A 20,696-nucleotide genomic window follows, 5' to 3' on the forward strand; every position below is an offset into this window, starting at 1 on the left:
TATTGATTTTATTCAGAAAGAGATCACAGTATTGTTTTTTAATAATGTAATAACTTAGTGAGGATCCCAGTGAACAAAGTAGCATAAGAATTCAAAGCTTCACATCTTTAACCTTATTCTTATACGATGAAATTCATGTTTTAAACAATAATAATAATTTTTGAAGATGTACAGACTGCTTCTCAAATTAATTAGAAAGATTACAGAATTGGGTTTAATTCTTTACCCCTCTGCATTGCTCCTTGATTTTGGTAGATTAGAAAGACTCTATTTAAAGTAGTACCACATAGGAAGCTAAGATTTTATAAGTACTTCTGTAGCCTCTTTTTGTCAACTCTTGTAAGAAATAGATTTCCAAATAGAAAGAATTGGATTTTTAACATTCTTGGCCACTAAAACATTCTCACAAATTTTGCACATATAATGATGTTCCTGACACAGTACATTTTTCAATAACTATTAGATCAATTGTCCAGCCCCAGCTGTAACTGTGCAAAGCATACTTTTTTCTTTTTGGTTTTTTGAGACAGGGTCTCACTTTGTAGCTCAGGCTGGCCCTGAACGTACTATGTAGCCCGGGCCAGCCTCGAACTCTCAGCAGTCCTTCCTGCCTCAGCCTCCCCAGTGCTGGGATCACAGGCGCGCACCACCACACCCAGCACAAAGTATACTCTTCAGTGAGGAAGTTTTCTTAAAAGGAAATCTATTTTTCTCCAAAGTTGTATGATATAAAAATTTTTAAAACAATTTTTTGAATTTAAATAGCATTAGCAAAATACTGTATTTTTCCTTTTTAGTGAATTTAATATAATCTACATGAGCAGCATTTCTGAGAATGTCAACACATAATTCAGGTGAAAAAGTACTATAATAAGAACAATTCTGGGCCAGGGATGCAGCTCTGTGGTGCCACACCTGCCTGGCAAGAGCAAGGTCCTGAGTTCAATTCTAGGTACTGGAAAAAGAAAAGAAAAGAACAATTCTATCCAAAGAGCCTACCATACATTAACAACACCAAAACTGCCTAAACTAATTTAAATACGCTCATGGAGTAAGCTATTTCTGTACCTAATAAATGAACTGAGTAAACACATTTCCCTTACCAATGGAGGGGAAGAGAAAAAAGAGGCGAGTGAAATCCCATTACAGTTCCACAGCATACAGTAAATTACGTTATTCTACAACTCGCCTCAGAAGCTTGGAAAATAATGAACGCTTTAGAGCACACAGCCTCCTGGGGATCGAGCTATCCACCTGCTTTACAATGAAACTGATGGGGAGAGGAAATGGCTAGCCTCACTTACATGTCCCACTTCCAAACCCTGGATAAGAAGCCAAAAGGCAAAAAATGCAGGCCGAGCCAGGATCCACTAGACTTCATCCTTACACCAAATGAAACGGCACAACTGTTTCTGTGAATAAAATGTAGGCACAGCCAGGCCCATTTGCTTAAAATACCTACAATCTGTCCTTCAAGAGAAAGGCTCCCCAACCCTAAACTAGAGAAGATGCTACAGGGCCTCACCTGATGTGCTACTCTCCGACTTCCCCTTCTTCCCCGCTTTCTTGTCAGCTTGCCTATACTTTACCAGGTCTCCACTAGGATGGAGATGACCTACAAGCACCAGCCTAAGCAGCATGAAAAATTCCAGTTTTCCTCTCTAAAAACTTCCTCCTTTGACCTGGTCATCATGGTTTTGATGGCCCCAGCATATCCTCCTTAGTAAGAGTGTCATAAATAGCACTCAAGCATATTATCACAGGAGTTCCCATCCTTTCTGCCCCCACTGCAGAGGCTTCTGCATGCGCCAAGGATAAGGTCAAATCTGACCACCTGGGGAAACCTAATTCCACCTCCCACGTGGGCCCCCAGCACGATGCATGTCCGTGGTCCCTGCAGTGTCCATAGCATAAGTACACGTGACACGACACATCGAGAAGCAGCTACCCTCCTTGAAGCCAGCTTCCTGAGTGGCAAACTCCCAACGTTAGAAAAACTGAGTGGGGTTTCAAGCTGAATTTGGTAAGAATTCTAGGCCCCTTTTTAATGTAGACAAACCACTTTCCAATTGTTATCTATACCTAGAGAGTCATTATCAAGTTTCCAATAATAGGCCACTCATGGAATGTCAGGTTAAGAAAAGAAAAATCTGCAGAGTTTAAAAGACTGGTAAAGAAGCTGCCCCCAGAGTTTTAAGTTTCTACCTGTACTCACCGTGCAAACCTTCCAGAAGTCTGGGATAGCGAACATGCTCCTCTGTTCCGTGCCCAAGTCTCTGATTGTCACCTTTCCCCCAGGAGTAAACTTGGCCATCTTTTGTCAAAGCAACTGAAAACTGACTTCCACAGCGGACTTTGACGACTTCTAAATCCTGAAGCTTTTCAATCAGCTTTGGCGTTTTACAGCCATCACTACCACCTCTGCCCAGTTTCCCATAGTCGCCATCTCCCCAAGACCATACTTGTCCTAGAAAACAGAAATGCATTTAGGTAAAAATAGCTCTACCTTTCAAAGAACACTTTTAAATGGATGAAAATGATATAACCAATAACCCACACAAATCTACACTGATCACCAAAGTATACAGTTTACACTACACAGGCAGTTACTGACCAAACAAAATCTAGTTAATACCTGAGAGTGGAAAAGAAGCAATTAATAAAGGAAAAGCTGGTTTGTTTTAATTAAATGAAAAACAATGTCCCGACTCTTCCTTCTTTAGGCTCGATGATACTGCTTCAACTAAGCCCTGAGCTTGAAACAAAAGCTGCAGCGCCTCAGAACGCAGCAGAACAGAGGCCCACAGCACACGCCCCGGCTGTGCTGCACCCCGCCACACGCACAGGTCTGTAGTCCCTGTGCCTGCTCCCCACCACCCTGCCAGCGCCGGTACATGCAATGCTGAAAGGGGGGAGTTTTATATGCTCTGGACTGAGGCATGCTGTTTACACAGCCCAGTTTTCAGTGAGCCTGCTCATCGCCCCTTGCACTGCACCTAACAGCGCAGCAGGCACATTTCCCTGTAAGATTTGCACCAGAGAAACACCAGTGTGAATAGACAATGCCCACAGTCCTACTTATGACAATTTAGTCAACACTGACAACACCATCCTATTTTCCCAATACGTCAATTTCACACCAAGAAGGCCAAGGAAAATATCCTATCACAATTTAGTTAAGAAAATACTTCTGGAAAGGCATGGAGGTCTGTGCCTGCAGTCCCAACTACTCAGGAGGCTGAGGAAGGAGGACTGCCTAAGCCCAGGAGTTTAAGGCCAGTGTGGGCAACACACCAAGACCCCATATCAGAAAAAAAGAAGAGAAGGGGACTTCAAGTTAAAAGCTTTATGAGGCATGTCAATAATGGGTATTTAAAACAATGAGATGTCAAACTGACAGCGTTGTGTCCAAAAGGACCTTTCAGATGACAGATGAGACCATCTTCTCTAGGACTCATGGTACCAGAAACATGATGCTTCTAACAGTGTCTGTACCAACAATGACAGTGGAACCTACGTGGGTAGGAAAGTGTCTGCAATGATCTTTGATCTTTCAGCAAAGAAACTCCCAGAAGTCAATTCTCAATGTGCCTCTCCAGCCCTAGCCACCAGCAGCTGTCTGGCTTTTTCTGGGCCTCTACTAACTTAAAGGTGGATGCCAGCAGGGCAGCCTCACAAGGCTCCCTCTAAACTCAATCCCACCCCTCCAGGAAATCCGCCGTAACCACTGTCAGACCTGCCCAGGGCAGTGTGAGCTCTACATACCATTCTCAGTCACAGCAAGAGTCTGAGCGTCCCCACTGCCACATGCGACGTCGATGACCTTTAGTCCTTTAAGACCAGCTACCAGCATTGGAATGGCCTCATCTTCACTAGAACCTTTAAACAGACATGGCTGTCATTACTCAAGCCCCAGGCCAGAGGCCCTGACTGCATCTGTGTGCGTACAGTGGACGTACCATGGCCAAGCCGGCCGTAGTTCCCTCGGCCCCAGGTGTACAGCTCCCCCTCAGCAGTGATGGCCGCGCTGTACGTGCTGCCACACGCAATGTGCACCACGTGCTTCCCTCCCTGCTTCCCTGAGAAGGCAGAGATCACCTTCGGCTCCTCCAGAGGCCTGTGGGAGGAAGGGAACAGATATGAGTGTCCTTCCAGGCATTTTCCAGTGCTGGCAGGGGACATTCATCACCTGCACTAGATGATCAGTGTCAAGACAGCTTCACCTTTCAGGGCTCTTACAGAGAAGGAAGAGGGAACCCAACACCAACACCGTCAACAGCTCTGTTAATCTGGAACCCAACCCCACGCACAGCATCCAGCAGGAACATCAAAACAGTGTTCATGAGAAACTCGCACATGAAAGCCCACAACAGCTCCATTCACAGGGCTCTGAACACGATCTAGCAGCAAGAGGAATGAAGGCCCAACTAGGCTGGCTCCACAAACACTATGTGAAGTGCAACATGCCAGAAACAAAATCCTACGCTGTAAAACTTGGTTTATATTGACTTTTGGAAAAGGCAAAATAGTATCAACAGAAGACAGATCAGAGATTTCCAGGAGCTGGAGATGGGGTGCAGGGATCAACTGCAAAGGTACAAAGAGATTCCCGGGACCAGTGGAAATGCCCTCTGTCACAACTGTGGTGGTTCTACAGCATGGATATGTGGAAGTCAGTTATATCCTGTAACCCAATTGTGTGACTGCATGCAAACTTTACAAAGAGAATGCAGATTAATATGTGTATATATGGACAGTATACTTATGAAATAAATGTGGACAGAATGAACCCAGCAGGTTTTATTAATGGACACCACAAGCTACATTTTACAAATGAAGCATGAAGAAGCAAGGATCTGACAGAAAATTGTGTCCTTACAATCCAGAATCTGTTTCCTACAATGAGTAACACTTCCTTGAGAATGTGTGCAGCCCATTCTGCCCTCTTGAAGACATGGTTTGCTCACGGTGTGACCCTCTGGAGGCACAGACTCACACAGTGACTGCCGGTGACTGCTCCGCACAACCTCTCCCTATGTGCTCAGCTCAACTTCCAACCCCCCCGGAGGTTCTCCCCAGCCCCTGCATCAGCACCACTCCTTCCCCTTCCTCCAGCCCCTAGAGCCAAGGACAAGTTACTTGCTCTTGCACTTCATCTCAGCTAAGGGTTGTTTTCTTCAGAAACACCGCAGACCTAGGAAATCCGAGATGCTGTCCTGTACCTCAGTGCCAATCCCACTCCCTTCCAGGGTGAGTGCAACAACAACTCTATATTCCTCTGGGGGGGTTGTTTTGGTTTTGTGGTACAAGCAAATGAACCCAGGGCCTTCACACTGAGCTACATCCCCAGCCCTTTTCCTATTTTGCATTTTGTGACAGGCTCATGCTAATTTGCCCCAGCTGGAATTGAACCTGAGATCCTCAGCCTCCCAGAGTACTGGGATTATAGGCCCAGCTTAATTCCTTTGTTTTCCACTACAGTTTTATTACTTTTTTTAATCCCTTCCACTCCTGTCACATTTAGAGTGTTTCCAAGCTCTTGTATGAATAATGTACCACATGTATCACTCTGCTTTTCCCCCAAATTGGGGCTCTTCCCAGCAGTGTTTTGAGTGATAATGTCTCCATCTGCCTACTCCCGCTGGTGTGAACAGGCCACATGCCTTCCAGTCTCCTCTCCACACATGGAGACAGGCAGGACTGTAGTCACTTCCAATCCTGCTCATGACTCTGACTACTTGAAGTTGGTCTGCTGGGTTGGCAGCCTCATGCAACTTCAATTTGTACCAAATGCGAAAGGCTTACACACCGGGCTCCACTCACAACAGCAAAGTGAAAAAGGAATTCTGATCTGATCACTCCACAGGAACTGGCAGAACTCTCCATTTTATAACTAGACATTTATAACAACCACTTTGTTTTGCTTCTATTTTCTTACAGTAATCAAAAGCTTCCACCAAGTAAGAATAAGAAACTTGATCTTTGTACCTGTGAAAATAATATGGTTCAAGGAAAAGAGGACCTTATTGGTTAGAGAGATGTGAAGCATTCATTAATGAAGGGACAGCAGGCAGATGTCCCTTAGACAACATGGCGGGAGGTGCTATTGCTGGCCATTGCTGCAGCTGGGGCAGTGAGCAGGAGGGCTGATCTCCATTACCCTCTACTTGTAGATGAGTTCCTGAGGAGTCATCAAGGATGGACATCCAACTTAAAAAAAAAAAAAATGGACACCCAATGGTACCCCCTCCATTTAGCGCTCTATGCTGGAGCAACTGGAAACACCCTGATGCTTCTCTTTTCCGTCTTGTGGATATGGCCATACAGAAGGACAGAATATCACCTGCAGGAATGAGCTGTACATACACGGTATCCCCATGGCCAAGCCGTCCGCCGTCCCCACAGCCCCAGGAGAACACCTCTCCAGTGGCAGCCAAGGCCAGGTAGTGGTGACCATCGGAATGGGCAGCAATTTTTACAATGTTTCTGGAGGCAAGACCTTGGACCAGTTGTGGGGCCTACAAGGGTAAAAATAAAAAGAAAATTAGTGATGAGTCTAAGGGTAATGAAGTTCATTTCTCTGTCCTGAATAAACCTGCTCTAACTGAAAGACCAGGAACCTTCAGTGGGGCCAGTCCAGGTCTCCAGCCTGCCCTCCCCAACACCACCAGAGCAACAGGCAACGTCTAAGTCATCTGAGGCATGACCACTGCTGGTGCTGGTCTGCACAGGGTGCCTGTGTTTGTTCTTCTTTAACGAGAGTATGCAAGGCCCAAGGTGCCATCATTCCCATCAGACCCACTCCAGCTGGCCCCAGGGGTAAAGGAGCTTACACACAAAAAGATGGCTTACAAACAGAAATCATGATCAACAAGTCTCATTGTAAGGAGTTCCTGACCTTAACACCTCAAAGTCTTGACAATAATGCTAACAATGAAGATTATTAAACATGACCAATAATACACAATTAACAGATACTGATCAGTGGTGTAAAAGAAAGCCCAGACCCTGTGGCATCTTCCACATTAATGCTGCACAGTGAGGGGAGCACACAGGCACATGGCACACAACACGTACCAGCGTGTCGCTGTTGTAGGCCTGCGTATACACGCGGCCATTGCGGGACAGGATCAGGAAGCGCTTCTCTGCACATGCAATCTGTGTGACCCCCAGGTTGGCAAGGCCTTCACACTGGATTGGGCCAATCACATTGGCATAGTATTTCCATCCTATTAACCCCCAACCTATGACCTCCTGCAATGATCCCTGTAAGATAAGAAAGCAACATTTTTTTAATAGCAAGAAAATGTCTACAAGTAATACTAACATACAATAAGCTGAAAACAGACCAAGAAAAGAAAGGCACTGATTCAAAACATCAAAACAGAAGATCCCATATTACCTCAGTTAATAGGAAAGATGAACGTGGAGTGGTTATTTTTCTAGAGTACTTCATTATAACAGAGCCCATTAAAAAGCTGGCTCTTCAATGTATTTTTAAATGCCCAAACCACACCAGGCTATCACTTGTCCCAAAACAGGCAAAAACTCAGATGTCTAAGTACAAAGCCGAGAGGCAAGCACCCTGACAGATCAGGGTGAAAGGGACCAAGCTGCAAAGAAGCAACATGGGGCTAACGAGCCACCCTGGGTCAGCTCGCTGGTGTACAGGCGCACAACCTGCCCACACAGAAGCACACTGGTACCACGTCGGCCACTGGGGCAAGGCCTGGAGCACAAAATTTTGCCAATAACCTGAGCATTCACCAACAAGAGACTCATTAAAAAAAACCATGGCATACTAAATGTTTGGAAATGAGGAGCTCTGTTTAACAGAAAAAACTCTCTAGCCTCTATGTTCGGTGAGAAAAATAAGCTGCATAATAAGCTAACGTGATGACTGAATGTTCATTCCTGAGAACAACAAAAGCTAAGAGAGGCAACTACAAAAATGAAAACAAGCAATGGAGACACTGGGTAAATGGAGGTCAGGAGAGGAAGAGTATCCCTGTGTATAATTTTGATTTTTGAGTCATGTGACGGTATTTCATTTTAATGACTGTAAAATTTTTAAAATACTGTTCATATTTAAAAGAGAGAAACCTGGATTCAAAATCAGGATTACTCTGTATGACCTCATTCCAAATTCTGGTTTCTCACGGACACGCCGAGGAAAGTCATGATGATCAGAGAAGACCGTGTAGGTCGAGCCCTTGGTTGCTGGCACTCCCGGGTGCCCCTACACAGGCAGATCGCTACTCCACCACTACCACCACCACTATGGTGCATAACCACACTGTCATCAGCACTCTAACCAGCACGACATACTAGAATAACTCATGCTCAGAGTGCATAAAAAGGCTCTGGGCTGGGGACATGGCTCAGGGGGACAGCGGATGGTCAGCATGTGCAAGATCACCAGCACTTCTAGCACCAGAGGAAAATAGTTCTGGAACCTCCCTACAGGAGGCAGAAAGGCCTACAGTCATGCGGATAAAGGTCACTTCTCGGGGGCCCAGTCTGGGTCCTCAAGCCCTGTGCACCTTGGCTTGCTTATCACGTACTCTGACCCTGACAACATCTCAAATGATAACCATGTTTTTAAAACGTAAGTCTGCTCCCACCACCAATAACAGAAGAAGTAAGTCTTACACATCCGCAGACTGAGAATCTGGGAGTCTAACTGTAGAACACACAAAAAATACTGCTTCTAGGGGCTGGGGCACAGCTCAGTAGGAAAGGACTTGCCTAGCATGCACAAGGCCCTGGGTTCAATCCCCAGCACTGCAAGCAAAGAAAGAAATGTCACTTCAGCACATACCTTATGCGATGTTGGGGAGCTACACAGAGGAGGCATACAGGGTGAAGCCAGGCGGTCTAAATGGGCCAGGACAACAACTGCCGTTTGTCTTAAATCAATGGCGAGCTCGTTGTCTTGAGGAAGAGTAAGGTACCTCAGGAAACTCTCATTGGGACTCAGAGGCCCAGATAAAAGCTAGATTGAGTAAAGCAAACAAACATATTCAGAATGGTGAAGAAGAGTAAAGTAACACAACTACCCTCTATTTCCTCTTTACATTTGGTACTTCAATTACGTATTACCTGTACAATTCATTTTGGCCATCAAATGACAGTACTAATAATACAACTACATTGTCCTTCTATCATGTGTACACACCTGCTGTATAAATGCACACAACACTGACTGTTCATGTGTATACTTACTGCACTGCACATATGTGCAGACTCCACATGGTTTACTAACACAGCCAAATTACCCTACAGGCCTGCTGCCCCAGGACCCCTGCAGGAACACAGTGCACCTCAACTTCAAAAACCTCTCATTTTAATCTGAATGACACCCACTTTAGAGAAAACAATGTTATTTGCAAATTAAGTCATAGTTCTCTTTCAAAGCAAAGAAGCTTTATCATTTAAGAGTGTCAATTAACAGGTAAATAAGGCCAAAGCAAGATAACAGAATGGCTCTCTTTCCAGAAAAAACAAATCCAACCTGCACTTGTGAAGGGCAACAGTCCTGGAGTTCTAGCCCAGGCCTGACACCCTTCCCCTGACCTAGCTTAGCCTCCTCACTGACAAAGGGCGTGGCTGGGACTAAACAGACACAAATCAGGTGATGTACGTACCTCACATGCTGCCTGGCACCCAGGAAAGGCCAATCGAGTGAACCACTTTCCCACTGGTTCTTTCTGATATTTATCTGCAAGTGTGTGTTTCAGACTTGATTCTGGACTGACAGTGTGTGCTTTGTTGATCCACGTCTTTTCCATAAACAGTACAATGGAAGAGACAAAGGATGGAGACCCACCTGCCTCTCCTCCGCAGGAACTACCAGGAACAGTACAAAGACTACATGTGTGGGTAGGTTCTTTCAACAGGAACAGGGATTTTCTCAGTATAGAAATTCATCAAAAACTAAAAATAGAGGAGCTGGGGATTTAGCTCAGTGGTTCCGCTGCCTGCCTCACAAGAGGAAGGACCCGAGTTTGATCCCTGGTACCAAAAACAAACAAACAAACAAACAAAAACTAAAAATAGAAATTCCACCTGACCCAACTATACCTCTCCTGCGTATATTCCCAAAAGAGTTAAAGTCATCATACTAAAGTGATGCATGCTTGCCCATGTTTAGTTTACAGTGTGCAATTCACAAGAGCTAGGCTCTAGAAACTGCCTAGATGCCCATCAACAGACGAATAGATAAAGAAAACGTGGTATATAAACACAATGAAATTTTATTCGGCCAGAGAGAAAAAAGAACTCACTTGATTTGCAGGAAAATGGATGGATCTTGAGCCCATAGTGTTAAGTAAAATAACTCAGACATGGAGAATTAAGTATTGGATGGTTTCTCTTATATGAGAAGCCCAAAATATAAATAAATTGAAGAGTAAAATAAAGGAGAGATGATAGGAAACAGGGAGGATGACTTTTGATGATTGGGAAGGGATCAGGCAAAGCAGGAGGCAGCAGCTGGGGTAACTAGGGGGTGGAAAATAGTAAAGACATTATATACATGTACCAATTCCTCAAAACAAATGTAAATATTAAAAAAATATATTTCCTGTTAGACCACTTTCTTTTAACAGGATGTGTGGCTCCCTCCCTCAGTCCTCTGCATCATCACTGCAGGTGCTGATAATGACCCACATCTCACGCTCTGCTCTCCAAATAGCGTCAGGATTTTTATTACTCTTCATCCTTGTAACTCACTCCTTCATGGAAGAGAACTCGCCTTCATCTTCTACCAAATGGATATGGTTTGAGGACTGAACCCAGGGCCTCTCCACTGAGCTACACCCCCAGCCCTTTTTTCTTTTTTTTTTTTCGGTACTGGGGACCGAACTCAGGTCCTTGTGCTTGCGGAGCAGGCAGCGGAACCACTGAGCTAAATCCCCTGCCTCCGGCCCTCATTTTTTATTTTGAGACAAGGTCGTGCTAAAATGCCCTCACTGGGTTTGAACTTGCGATCCTCTGGCCTTAGCCTCCTGCTGGGATTTCAGGAATGTACCACCACACGTGGCTCTGAAAAATCTTGCATTAAAATTTAGTCCCCATTATGAGATATTAGAAAAGTGAAAACTTGATGCAACTACAGTGTTTAGAGACGAAATCTGAGATGTGATTAGGGTTAAAGTCACGGCACTGAGTCCTGGAGGCTGTGTAAGAAGAGACCAGATAGATACATACACACACACACACACACACACACACACACACACACACACACACACACATACACACAGTCTTGTCACGTGATGCCCTGAACCACCTTGGGACTCTGCCAGCAAGAAGGCCATCACCACAGAGCCCTCACCTCTTACCTCAAGAACCACAAGCCACAATGAACCTTTTTTCTTTATAAAGACCACTACCTCATGACTCTTTCACTACAGCAATCCAAAGCAGATGAATACAGCATCTAAAATTCACTCCCCTCTACAGCCAAGCACAGGACAGAGCCATGAACTCACATACTCAAAGTTCTCAGCAATAAAAAGCCACATGGTCAACATGGCAGTAGACAGGTTTCTTACGAGTACACTGCAGGGCCGGGGATTTAGCTCAGTGGTTCCACCGCCTGCCTCTCAAGCGCAGGGTCCCAAGTTGGATCCCCAGTACCAAAAAAAATACAAAAGAAAAACAGTATACAGGATCCATGTCAAGACATACGCCTCCTACTTACGACACACAATCCAAAAGCACAGAGACCAGGGGCCATAGCTCAGAGCTGACTCTGGGCAATCGCTGCCATAGGGAAGAACCCTAATGGCTCAGAGGACATTCTGCTTGTCAACTTAATGCACATGTGATTTCCCATGCCTGCCCCATCTAACTCTTAGCTGTGATCAAACACAAGCACCTCCCAAGACAGCCACTGCCATGGGCATGCACTCTAGCCTTGCAACTCTAACACAGAGTGAGTGTACTCCCTGAACACCAAGTTCCACGCGATGCTTACGTGTGTATCCCCCTCGGCCTGTGGCGTGTCTTTGCTACCGGTGATGCTCTGGAATCTCTGCAGTAGAGGAAGAAGGGGGGCGCTGGTGCCCTGGGCAGACCGCTCGTTATCGGTTTCCTGGGCCCCACTGTCCCACAGTTGAAGCAACAACAGGATGGCAGACAACATTTGGCTAATGGAGAAAAGATATTTATTCTCTGATAAAAACAGGTTAACTTTTTCGCTATGGCCTATACAAAATAAAAACAAACAGCTAAATAAAAGTGAAAGAACACTAAAATAATGCCACGGAAATAAATTTTGGCAATAAAATCCCAGAATCAATACTGAGATTTTATCACTAGATATCTACTATCTGCTGACAGGAAACATAAAACCAGTTCAGACATTCATATAGTGCTTTCTACAGGAAAGTTCTAGGATCTTAAATCAATGGAATAAAAATAACTATTTGAGAAAAACTAAGAGGGAGAAAAAATAGAACAGGTCCTAAATGATTAAATAACTAAGCATAAAAAAGGAAGTGAGGAAAGCATAACTAGACCTGGCTTTAGAAGAAAGACAGGGCCCTGGGACATGGTTCTGTTACTACAGAAGACCATGCATTCACTGCAGCCACAAGCGATTCAATGAGATCCCACACAATGCAATGCGGTGCAGAGACACAGGCACCGTAGGGAGCTCTCAGGCACTCACCTCAGTGTGCCTCTCTGCACCGCCAGTTCCAGCAGGATGGCCAGGGCCAAGTGCTGGTCCTGCAGGGGAACACCTCCTGGACCTTTGGTGCCTGGCGTCCCATGAACATCCCTACAGTGACAGCAACACAGGCAAGCCGTCAGCATCAGTGAGAGTGTTAAACTTAAAAGCATATGTACAGGGGCCAGGGATTTAGCTCAGTGGTTTTGCCGCCTACTGCACAAGCACAAGGACCCGAGTTTGATTCCCAGTACCAAAAAAAAATAAATCATATGTACAGGGGCCAGGGATTTAGCTCAGTGGTTCCAGTGCCTGCCTCGAAAGCACAAGGTCCCGAGTTCAATCCCCGGTACCAAAAAAAAAAAAAAAAAATCACATGTACACATTAACTATGTTCCCTGTCTCAGGGAAAGACATTTAACATTCAGATTCAGGTTTCTAAGATTTGCTACATAAATTTACTCGGAGATCTTGAAAGGTTCAATTGATTAGAAAAGTGTGTGTGTGTGTGTGTGTGTGTGTGTGTGTGTGTGTGGGTGGGTGGGTGTGTGGTTGCAGGCAGTGCTGGAGATTGAACTCAGGGCTTTCTGCATGCTAAGCAAGAGGTCCACCCCTCAGCTATACCCCTAGCCCCTAAAGATATATTTTTATTAAAAGTATTAATGGAGGGCCGGGGATTTAGCTCAGTGGTTCCGCCACCTGCCTTGCAAGCGGAAGACCCCGAGTTTGATCCCCGGTACCAAAAAAAAAAAAGTATTAATGGAGATGCCATATTACACTAGAAAACACACTCTGAATTTCTGAAGCACGAAATGTTTCATTAGTCCAAATATGAGTAGAAAAATGTTTATACATGCTTCTACTTCAAAACAAATTCAAAATGTACAACACTCAAGACCAGGGTTTTTATTTCTTCTAACAATGATTCATATTTTAAAAACTAGAAAGAGTAGCTATATGCTATAATTTGGATATTAAACACTCACTGCCCAAAAGCCCATGGCTTGGAGGAGAGGCGATCCCGAGGCTCAACCGCAGGGCCTCACACAAGCTAGGCAAGAACTCCACCACTGAACCCTCTCCCAGCCCCAGTTTAAAGGCTGTGGTCTTGAATAGTATCTGCTCATTCCCATATTATCTACCAAGACTTTAAACTGAGCACTACCTGTCCTGTCCCTAAGAACAGTGGCTCATATGCATCACCAAGAGGCACACAAGAAGGGCTCACTTTATCAATCTTTCATGAAGTGTTACAAAGAAGTTCATTGGACTTTGTTCTATAAAACTACCTTTGAGAAGTGGGCTTGTTGGCAACCCATTCGGAAACCCCCCTTTTTTTTCCATTAAGTTTATTGGTACATTTTAGGTATAAAATAGTTACATTCATCATTGAGATCTTGTACCATTACATGAGTATCCTGGTTATCATTTTTTCCCCATTCCCTGCCCTCCCCTCACCCCCTCCACCCTCCCTATTTACAGACTTTGTTTCCATTTTTTTTCCTTTTCTCCTATTTTTTCTTTTCCCTTCTTTCCTTTCCCCTACCCCTCCCACTTCCCCTGCTCCTTTATACCTTTTCTTCCTATTATACAATATCAATTATACATTTTAAAATTTACAATATTATGATTTAGAGGACATTACCACAGATTTTACAGAATTTAAAAGATATAGAAAGCATATTACAAAAATCTGTTTTGAAATAAATTTGACAACTTCTAAGAAGTATGTTGGAAGACAAATTAATGAAACTGACTCTGGAGGAAATATAAAATTTGAATAGCACCTATTACAGAAAGTATATTCCTAGCTTGAAAACCTACCTATATGACAACAGCAGGCTTATATACATTTTAACTAATGAATTATATCAAATATTTAAAGCACAGAAAAGAAGGAACATAATAATAGTTTATACTAAATTATTAAATACAAAAACAAATAACAAAAACACTTGTCATTTCCCATCTCATTCAATGTGAGAGCTTCCTGGGTTAAGTCTGAGTATCATAAATCATCTGAAAAGATGAGAACCAAAATGTGGAAGCAAAGCTGAGAGCGCACTGAAAGCTGAGGTGAGAAACCGGCCTACTAAGCTTCTTAGCTCTAGAGAAAGGGGGTGACTGAGACTCAAGCACAATGGGAGATTCCTGCAAGACGAAGGTACGAAGAGACAACTCACCCTGTCACGACGGACCTGAGGAACCTGGTTGCTCTCTCTACCACCTCCAGCCACACGGAGGACACCGAGCTTTCATCAAAGAGGGATGCCTCGGGCAGAGCTCGCAGGGCATCCAGGGACTCCTGCAACAGCTCACTGCAGAGGTCCGCGTCCTCACCTAGGCACACATGCAGTCAGAGGAGGCTCCCCACCCTCGGCAGTGCTTACCCAAACAGCACCCCTTTCCTGCTGCGCCCACTCAGGGTGACAAGATGCCTCTGTCACCTGTCCAAGCCCTCATTTGACTGACCCAAACCTCGTAAGGCTATCTCAAAGTCAATTCTGCATTTGATGACACTCCGGTAGGCAAAAGAGACTGAGTATTCCTTATCTGAAATGCTTGGGACCAGAAATGCTTCAGATTCCAGATATTTTGGGGATTTGGTATTGTTTGTTTGTTTGTTTTTCGTATCAGGGATCAAACTCAGGACCTTGTGCTTTTGAGGCGTACCACTGAGCTAAATCCCCGGCCTGGGATTTGGTAATATTTACAGACATCCTGCCACCTCCTGGAAATGTGACTCAAGTCTACATATGAATGTTATTTGCTCCATATACACTTATACACACAGCCCAAAGGTAACTATATGTAAGACTTTTAGTGCACCTGCATTACGACTATGACCCACTCCATGATGGCAAGCATGGAATTCTCCATTTACAGGGTCATCTCGGTGTCGACAGTTTAGGGTTTCAGAGCATTTTGGACAGATTTTCAGATTTGGTATGCCCAACCTGTGCTAATACCTTGTCCTTCTAGAATAGATCAGTACTGAGGCATCCCAGTAGTGGTTACTGGGGCAGGGCAGGGAAGTAGGAAAGGAGAGTTCCACACACTTTATTTTTAAACACAGACCTAAAGTCAAACATTCTGCAGCCTCTCATTTTACAAACAATGAAATTGAGACCCAGAAGGCATATAGGGTCACTCTAAGGACACATGGCAGCACACCTGATCATGGGGTCCAACCTCCTGATGTCTCAGCGAAGCAGAAGACACATCTGACACACATACCTGACCGCCAGGCCCTTCGTAAGAACGCAAAGGCAAAGGAAAGTGCAGCACGGGATCCAACTCTGGCAAGTCCTTCCACTCCTCTGCCTGTGGGACGGGAACTGCAGATACACACAGGGGTCAGGCAGAGGGTTGCGGAAATACCAAAATAAAATAATAATATGGGAGGATTTGGACCATAATGCACCCAATGCTTTTCTTTAGATGGTAGGATTGTAGCTGATCTTCAGCTTCATTTTTGAAAACTTTTTATCAAATGCACTTTGTAAAAGGAAAAGTTTTCTCTTAAAGAAAACAGACTTGGGGCCAGGGATTTAGCTCAGTGGTTTTGCCACCTGCTGTGCAAGCGCAAGGACCGAGTTTGATCCCCAGTACCACAAAAAAAGAAAACAGGCTTGGAGCCAGGGATTTAGCTCAGTGGTTCCACCACCTGCCTCGCAACACCAAGGTCCCGAGTTCAATCCCCATTACCAAAAAAAAACAGGCTGGGCATGGTGGCAAACACCTGTAATCCCAGCACTAGGGAGGCTAAGACAGGAGGATTGCCAGGAGTTCGAGGCCAGCCTAGGCTACACAGTGAGTTCAAGGCCAGTCTGAACTACATAGCGAAACTCAGTCTCAAAAAACCAAAAAATAAAGAAAAAGAAAACATTATTTACAGAGAATTGGGGAAATGCTCATGAAATCCCTGCAGGGAGCTGTATTCTAGTTGGGGGGAGGCCAACAATAAGCAGAAAATAAACAGGTAAATATACAGTAGGACAGGAAGATAGAGAACAAAATCAACACCCCAGCTTATTAGCTGCTCTTAGTTCCAATCTTTGGTATTTTAGACCTACCTGCTGAAAGGTCAAAAATCTCTATGCACTTGTCTTATTCCTTTTACCCCACCTGCAGAGTTCCCTCTTCTGAACGTAGCACTTAGTCATCCTCACACATCTTTTTAAATTTTTTACTACTTAGAAATGTTAATTTAACAAGTCATGTTTCATTTTGCATTTTGTAAAACAGTTATATGAATGGTATACCATAAAAATCATCTTGCAAAAAATTAGAAAAACAGCTGAATGTAAAAATGCATGTATAATGTAAACAACCATGTATAACAAGTTAACTTTTTTCTAGTTTGATGTACAGTATTTCACACATGAACATGTAGCATTTCTACTACAAACTCAACAGTAATAATAGTAATCAAGGAACACACAGAGACACACACACACACAAAATGATGTGTACAGGATAATGCCTCATACCAATCAGATGTCCATTTGTTACTGTGTTTGTTAACAACCCTTTATCTCTTAGTGTTATAAACTCCACTTAAAACTGATTAAAAGTCTCATTCTTGTTAAAATAATAATAATAATAATAATGAGGGAAATCTTACTAAAAGCAGGTAATGACACAAAAAGATGTCCTCAAGATACAGGGCGACACTATATTGGAAAATGAAATGTGGGCCTCATGGGTCACTCCATGGACTCACCTGTGCTCACAGAATGCCTGTGCACAAATGGGGAGTGCTAGGAGGAGACTGGCTGCTGGCTGCCTACAAGAGGGCACTGGTGCCCAGGAAGCAGTTTTCCTTCTGAACAAGAAAGGTGCCCTGGGTTCAACCCCAGAACCACAAAAAATTAATGAATAAATAAATAATAAAAACTTAAAAACCCAAGAAATAATGCTTCTCCTTTAGAATATGTACAGAACAACTGCTTTAGAATTATCTGCAGTACATGAGATCCCTCTCCTCTTTAAGAGGCTTGATAAAATGATGGTAGTTTCATCTTCTGAAAGTAAATTTGATTTTCTGGAAGCAGTTAAAACTAATCAGATCAGGGCCAGGGATTTAGCTCAGGGGTTCCGCCGCCTGCCTCGCAAGCGCAAGGTCCTGAGGTCGATCCCTGGTACCAAAAAAAAAAAATTCAGATCAACACTATAACAAAATTTACTCTATGTTTATGGCTCACCAGTTCCATTTTGTAGGAGAAACCCTAATTAGTCTATGAACATTGTTAAAATAAGTTTGTGTTCTTTCAAGATAAATATTATTTTTAAGAATACCTGCAGACATAAATTCCGGTGCGTTGGTCAAAGAAACCAGTCTCAATATTTGATCATCCTGGCTTGTTTTAGGTATTCCTACGTAATAAAAAGCAGCACGGTACTTGAGGTCATAGAGCGGGTGCTTGGGAGTCATATTTGGTTTCAGCTTCTACTCTGCTACTTACTAACTGTGTGACCTTAGGCAAGCTGTTTTACATCAACATACTATAGCTTTCTTCCTATGAAGTAGAGATAACAGCATTTTTAAAAGGAAAAAAATATATATGTGTGTGTGTGTGTTCATATGTATTGTATTACAAAATTAGAATGCATCATAGGAAACACAGCCCTTAAAACATAAAGCCGGGCCGGGGATTTAGCTCGGTGGTTCCGGCGCCTGCCTCCCAAGCGCAAGGTCCCAAGTCTGATCCCCAGTACCACAAAAAAAAAAAAAAGTCAATCTCAAAAAGTTAGAGATTAGTGGTTGCCAGGAGTTAAAGTGGGCAGAGGAGGGAAAAGGTGAGTGGACATACAAGAAACTTTGCCACTAGAGAGAGCCCTACACCCCCAAACTGGTATGGTATAGAACTGATAATTCCTTGTCATTACCTTTTTATTTATTTTTTTGGTACAGATAAAGGGAGCCCTTGGTTGTGTACCCAGGCTGTGGTTGGTTGTTTTGCACAAGTCTACCCAAGAAATTTTAATTGCAAAGAGGCACACACAACAGAAAGCATGTAAAACCGAGGAAACCCGAGCAACACAGGTGGAGTACATCAAGGTCAGCATCCTCGCTGGCACTGTCACAGTTTTTCAAGCAGCTAACAGTGGAGGGGAGTAAGTGAAGAGTAGGAGGACTCTGCATTATTTCTTACAACTACAAGTGACTCTGCGATTATCTCAAAGGGTTTTAATCTTAGGAATTCCTTCTTTTAATGAAAGACACAGTCCAATTAATCCATCCACACTGGCACCATCATGAAGGAAAGAGCATACGGAACCCAGCTGCACGCCCAGACTCTTCTGCACCAGGGAACAGATCTGTCCGAGCTGACAAACACAGCACCTGCTTGCTCTCCACACACAGGGAGGGAAGGAGGGAGGGAAGGAGGGAGGGAAGGAGGGAAGGAGGGAGGGAGGGAGGGAGGGAGGGAGGGGTCGTGTGCCACCAGCTACTTCATCAAATAGGCACCAGCTCAGCTATCACTTGCCTTAGGTTATTGAAAACTATAGGCAACCTATGGCACATAATATGATTTCAAATAGATTTAAAAATAAAAATCCACAAGAAATATATTTCTCTTAGCATTCCTGTCTGGTGGCAAGATGAGGCAGGTTTCCTGTACTTCCTTCTGCCTCCTGTTCTACCCATGGGCTCTCTGGGGAGTAAAAGTCACTATTACAACCAAAGGAAGCAAACTGCTAACCACATAAAACATGAGTTCCCCGGGCAACCCAGGCTTCTGAAGACAGAAGTTTGTATACAGCTACATGTGAGGAAAAGTACAATCTGCAATAATATTCTAGAGGCTGTTGGTTAATACCTTGGAGGAAGATATCAACAAATTAAAACTTGCATGCCTGAGGGCCAGGGATTAGCTCACCAGTGCAGGCACAAGGTCCTGAGTTCAGTCCCCCATACAAAAAAAAAAAAAAAAATCATATGCCTGAAATTGTGTCTTGTAATAAAAGGATCATATCAGGAGGAAAAAAATGAAGCATCTACTGACAACTGAGGCACAAAACATACTCTGACTATTCCCTCAACAGTAGTAGAAGAAAACAAAAAGGATACAATGCTGAGATCCCATTTTCAAATCTAGACTTGGATCTAAACCTTTGCCTGGCTCCTATAGTTACTGACAGAAAATTTTTTTTTTAAATACTGACACAGCTGGGAATGGTGGCGCATACCTATAACCCCGGCACTCAGGAGGCTGAGGCAGGAGGATCACTGCAAGTTCAAGGCCAGCCTGGACTACATAGCGAGACCCTGTCTCAAAAAAACCAAATAAATAGATGAAAATAAAAATTAAAAAAATGACGAATATGCAGCACTGTCTGTTACTCCATGAGTAAACTAGCAAATCTATTTCTCCACATAATACAAAACACAGAAATGAGAAACGCAAACATAAAATTTTACGTGGTGAAAAACAGGACTATACTGAAACCCTTAACTAAACTTTCCTTTAAAAAAGAGCTAGTAAGCTATCATCAGGATCCTTTGTTTTATTTTTACCTTTTCTTGTCCATGGGAGGCTGAGAAACGCTGCCGCTTTTCCACTTAACCGTGACATTCTCCTGAAACACAGTTCTGTTCAAGGCAATGAAATAGCGTTCCAGGATCACCAGCCTCTGCCTGAGTCTCAGGGCCGAGAGGGTGGTGGTGGCTGACTGCACGGCCAGCGCCTGCTGCTCTTTAACCAGCACAGAAAGACATTCCTTCAGCTCGGTGACATCTAGAAAAACAGTAGGAAAACACCTGCCTGTCAAGAGCTTGGGCATGTGATGTTGAAGCAGCAGATAATGACAGTAAACACCCTAGTGCATAAAATGTAACAAAATGGGTTCGAACATTTTGCACAATTCATTCAGGCAATCTCCACACCAAGCATCAGGAGGCAGTACTGTACATCCTTTTTATGAGTGAGGAAACTTGGTTAATAACTTGCCCAAGGCCACACAGAGGAGTACAGCGTATGACAGAAACCACTCTTAGCCACCGTGGTAC

General features: G+C 43.8%; 1 protein-coding gene across 4 annotated transcripts in view; it reads right to left on the reverse strand.

The window, feature by feature from the left end:
* Herc2 (HECT and RLD domain containing E3 ubiquitin protein ligase 2) overlaps positions 1-20,696 on the reverse strand; it is a 184,582-nt gene that overhangs the window by 131,449 nt on the left and 32,437 nt on the right. For all 4 annotated transcript variants that reach the window (XM_004872187.4, XM_004872188.4, XM_087210102.1 and 1 more), the window contains exons 5-15: positions 20,205-20,424; positions 15,917-16,017; positions 14,863-15,019; positions 12,680-12,790; positions 11,984-12,155; positions 8,822-8,995; positions 7,078-7,266; positions 6,367-6,518; positions 3,960-4,117; positions 3,766-3,879; positions 2,216-2,467 (exon numbers count right to left, since the gene is read on the reverse strand). In XM_004872187.4, the coding sequence (XP_004872244.2) occupies positions 2,216-2,467; positions 3,766-3,879; positions 3,960-4,117; positions 6,367-6,518; positions 7,078-7,266; positions 8,822-8,995; positions 11,984-12,155; positions 12,680-12,790; positions 14,863-15,019; positions 15,917-16,017; positions 20,205-20,424 (1,800 nt within the window). The remainder of the gene's footprint in view (positions 1-2,215; positions 2,468-3,765; positions 3,880-3,959; positions 4,118-6,366; positions 6,519-7,077; positions 7,267-8,821; positions 8,996-11,983; positions 12,156-12,679; positions 12,791-14,862; positions 15,020-15,916; positions 16,018-20,204; positions 20,425-20,696) is intronic.

Source organism: Heterocephalus glaber, unplaced genomic scaffold (genome assembly GCF_053883595.1).
Source record: "Heterocephalus glaber isolate CG9 unplaced genomic scaffold, H.glaber_assembly_v1.0 deba00001111, whole genome shotgun sequence".
Taxonomy (NCBI): Eukaryota; Metazoa; Chordata; class Mammalia; order Rodentia; family Bathyergidae; genus Heterocephalus; species Heterocephalus glaber.